Source organism: Protobothrops mucrosquamatus, unplaced genomic scaffold, assembly GCF_001527695.2.
Source record: "Protobothrops mucrosquamatus isolate PMUCROS unplaced genomic scaffold, P.Mucros_1.0 scaffold1422, whole genome shotgun sequence".
In the NCBI taxonomy this organism is placed as follows: Eukaryota; Metazoa; Chordata; class Lepidosauria; order Squamata; family Viperidae; genus Protobothrops; species Protobothrops mucrosquamatus.
The window spans coordinates 352,071-354,053 of record NW_015387607.1 but is presented as its reverse complement, the minus strand read 5'-3'; the positions used below and the strand labels follow the sequence as shown (position 1 = coordinate 354,053).

General features: G+C 43.9%; 1 protein-coding gene across 1 annotated transcript in view; it reads left to right on the top strand.

Annotated features, from left to right (window-relative positions):
- The window catches only part of LOC107292785 (keratin, type II cytoskeletal cochleal-like), a 15,306-nt gene that overhangs the window by 9,589 nt on the left and 3,734 nt on the right, over positions 1 to 1,983 (top strand). Inside the window, 1 exon segment of the mRNA XM_015821907.1 lies at positions 1,473 to 1,693. Within this exon segment, the coding sequence (XP_015677393.1) occupies positions 1,473 to 1,693 (221 nt within the window).

The following is a 1,983-nucleotide window of genomic DNA, read 5'->3' as shown; positions in this document are numbered from 1 at the left end:
TTTTTTGTACAATGTTTTAATATGCTGTGAGCCGCCCTGAGTCCCATGGGGAGAAGGGCGGCATATAAATTTAAATATAAATAAATAAATAAATAAACTACCTCTTTACATTACCTGCCTGCAAAACAAAGTATAACGCAGCATCTATGATGCTTATCCACATAATGTCCCCATACCAATTATTTTTTCCAAACAGTTGTAAATTTCCTGGCTAACATGCAACCGTAAACAGTCATCTTTTCCCTGGTCCGCACACTTCTTTCAACTTTCCATCTCAGGGAACCCTTGACACATGACAGTAATGACGCCTGCCCATTATCGTTGCAGGTTGTTGCAGTTGTCAGGCGAGGTGATGTAATTGCCTCAGTTAACAATTTTCTGATTGCCTTGCTTAATGCCCCCCCAGCTTTCCCCGATGCTGTCATTAAGCAGAGCATGGGGTGCCTCAGGTGTAGGAGGCCCTGGGAGGCCTAGCATAGGCCTAGGAATGCTTGCCGGATTCTCCCAAGGTCTCCCTGATCCCTGAGGCACCCTCCCTTGGGATCCCCACATATCTTGGGCATGCTTCCCACCCCACCAGGCACCACAACCTCCTCACACCAATCACACACTTTAGAAAAGCCCTGGAGCTTGCACTGGGTAGAAGTGCAGGCCTTTCTGCCCCACAGCATCCCTGGGCTGTGTGACTTCATCCCATAAGGGGGCACCATTTTCAGAGGAACCACAATTCATACGGGGTTTAAGGGGCCTAGTGAGGTGGGAAGCAGGCCGAGGGCAGGATGGGGGGGGACAGATAGGCAGAGGGGGCAGTTGCAGCACACCTGCAATCATAACTTCAACACTGGGTTGGAAGTAACTTGGGGGGGGTTCTGTCATAACTTCAAACAGTCGTAAGTCAAGGATTACATGTAGACAGTACTTCATCCTGTCAAGCATAAAGCAACATGGCTGACACTGCTACTGGAAATTGTTGGGAAGAAGGCAATCCTGTCACTAGTCACGAAACAATAAACCAATTGTTCCATATAGGATACTGAAATTTTCCCATTTGATTGCAAGCTTAAATACTTCCGTCTCAGAGTTGTGGGTGCTTCATCACTGGAGGCTTTTAATAAAAAAAAATGGACAACCATTTGGTATAAGGACTCCTGACTTGGGCAGGAGGTTCAATTAGAAGACATCCAAGATCCCTTCTAGCCCTATGATTTCATACTCAAAATGGTTCTTCCAAAGTTGGAATATCTTGCACATAATCATATTATTTCTTTAATACCATCCATGCTTACAATGTTTGGAGCAGGTGGCCCTTGACATTTTGGGTGTGCCTTTAGAGATTCTAAAAAAGCCCAAGGATGGGTCTTGGCCCAATATAAATTACCATATTGCTTATGGGATAATATAACTGAAGATATTTTGCTCTGTTCTGAAGGGAAGACCTACTATGCTAATTTCTCTTTCCTTCCTCCCCTAAGTGTGCTAATCTACAGGCAAAGATTGCTGAAGCAGAAGACCGAGGTGAACAGGCACTCAAAGACGCAAGGCAGAAACTGGCTGAACTTGAGGATGGTCTTCAGAAAGCCAAGCAAAATATGGCCAAACAACTCAAGGATTATCAGGAACTACTGAATGTGAAGCTCACCCTAGATGTTGAGATTGCCACCTATAGAAAGCTTCTGGAAGGAGAAGAAAGTCGGTCAGTGATAGCCCATATCTAAGTAGATTTATTTATTTATTTATTTATTACTTTAATTTATACCCCGCCCTTCTCCCGAGGGACTCAGGGTGGCTTACAGGTAAGTAAAAACAGAGCTATACAATAAATATCTAAAAGCCAAATTAAAATATATATTAAATAACCTGTGTTTAGAAAAATTATAAAATCCCTTTAAAATCCCTATAAAATCTCCCCCTAGGCCAATCCCGCTTGATGGAAAAGCCATGTCTTGAGGGCACGGCGGAAGGAGGGGAGATCCGGAATAATCC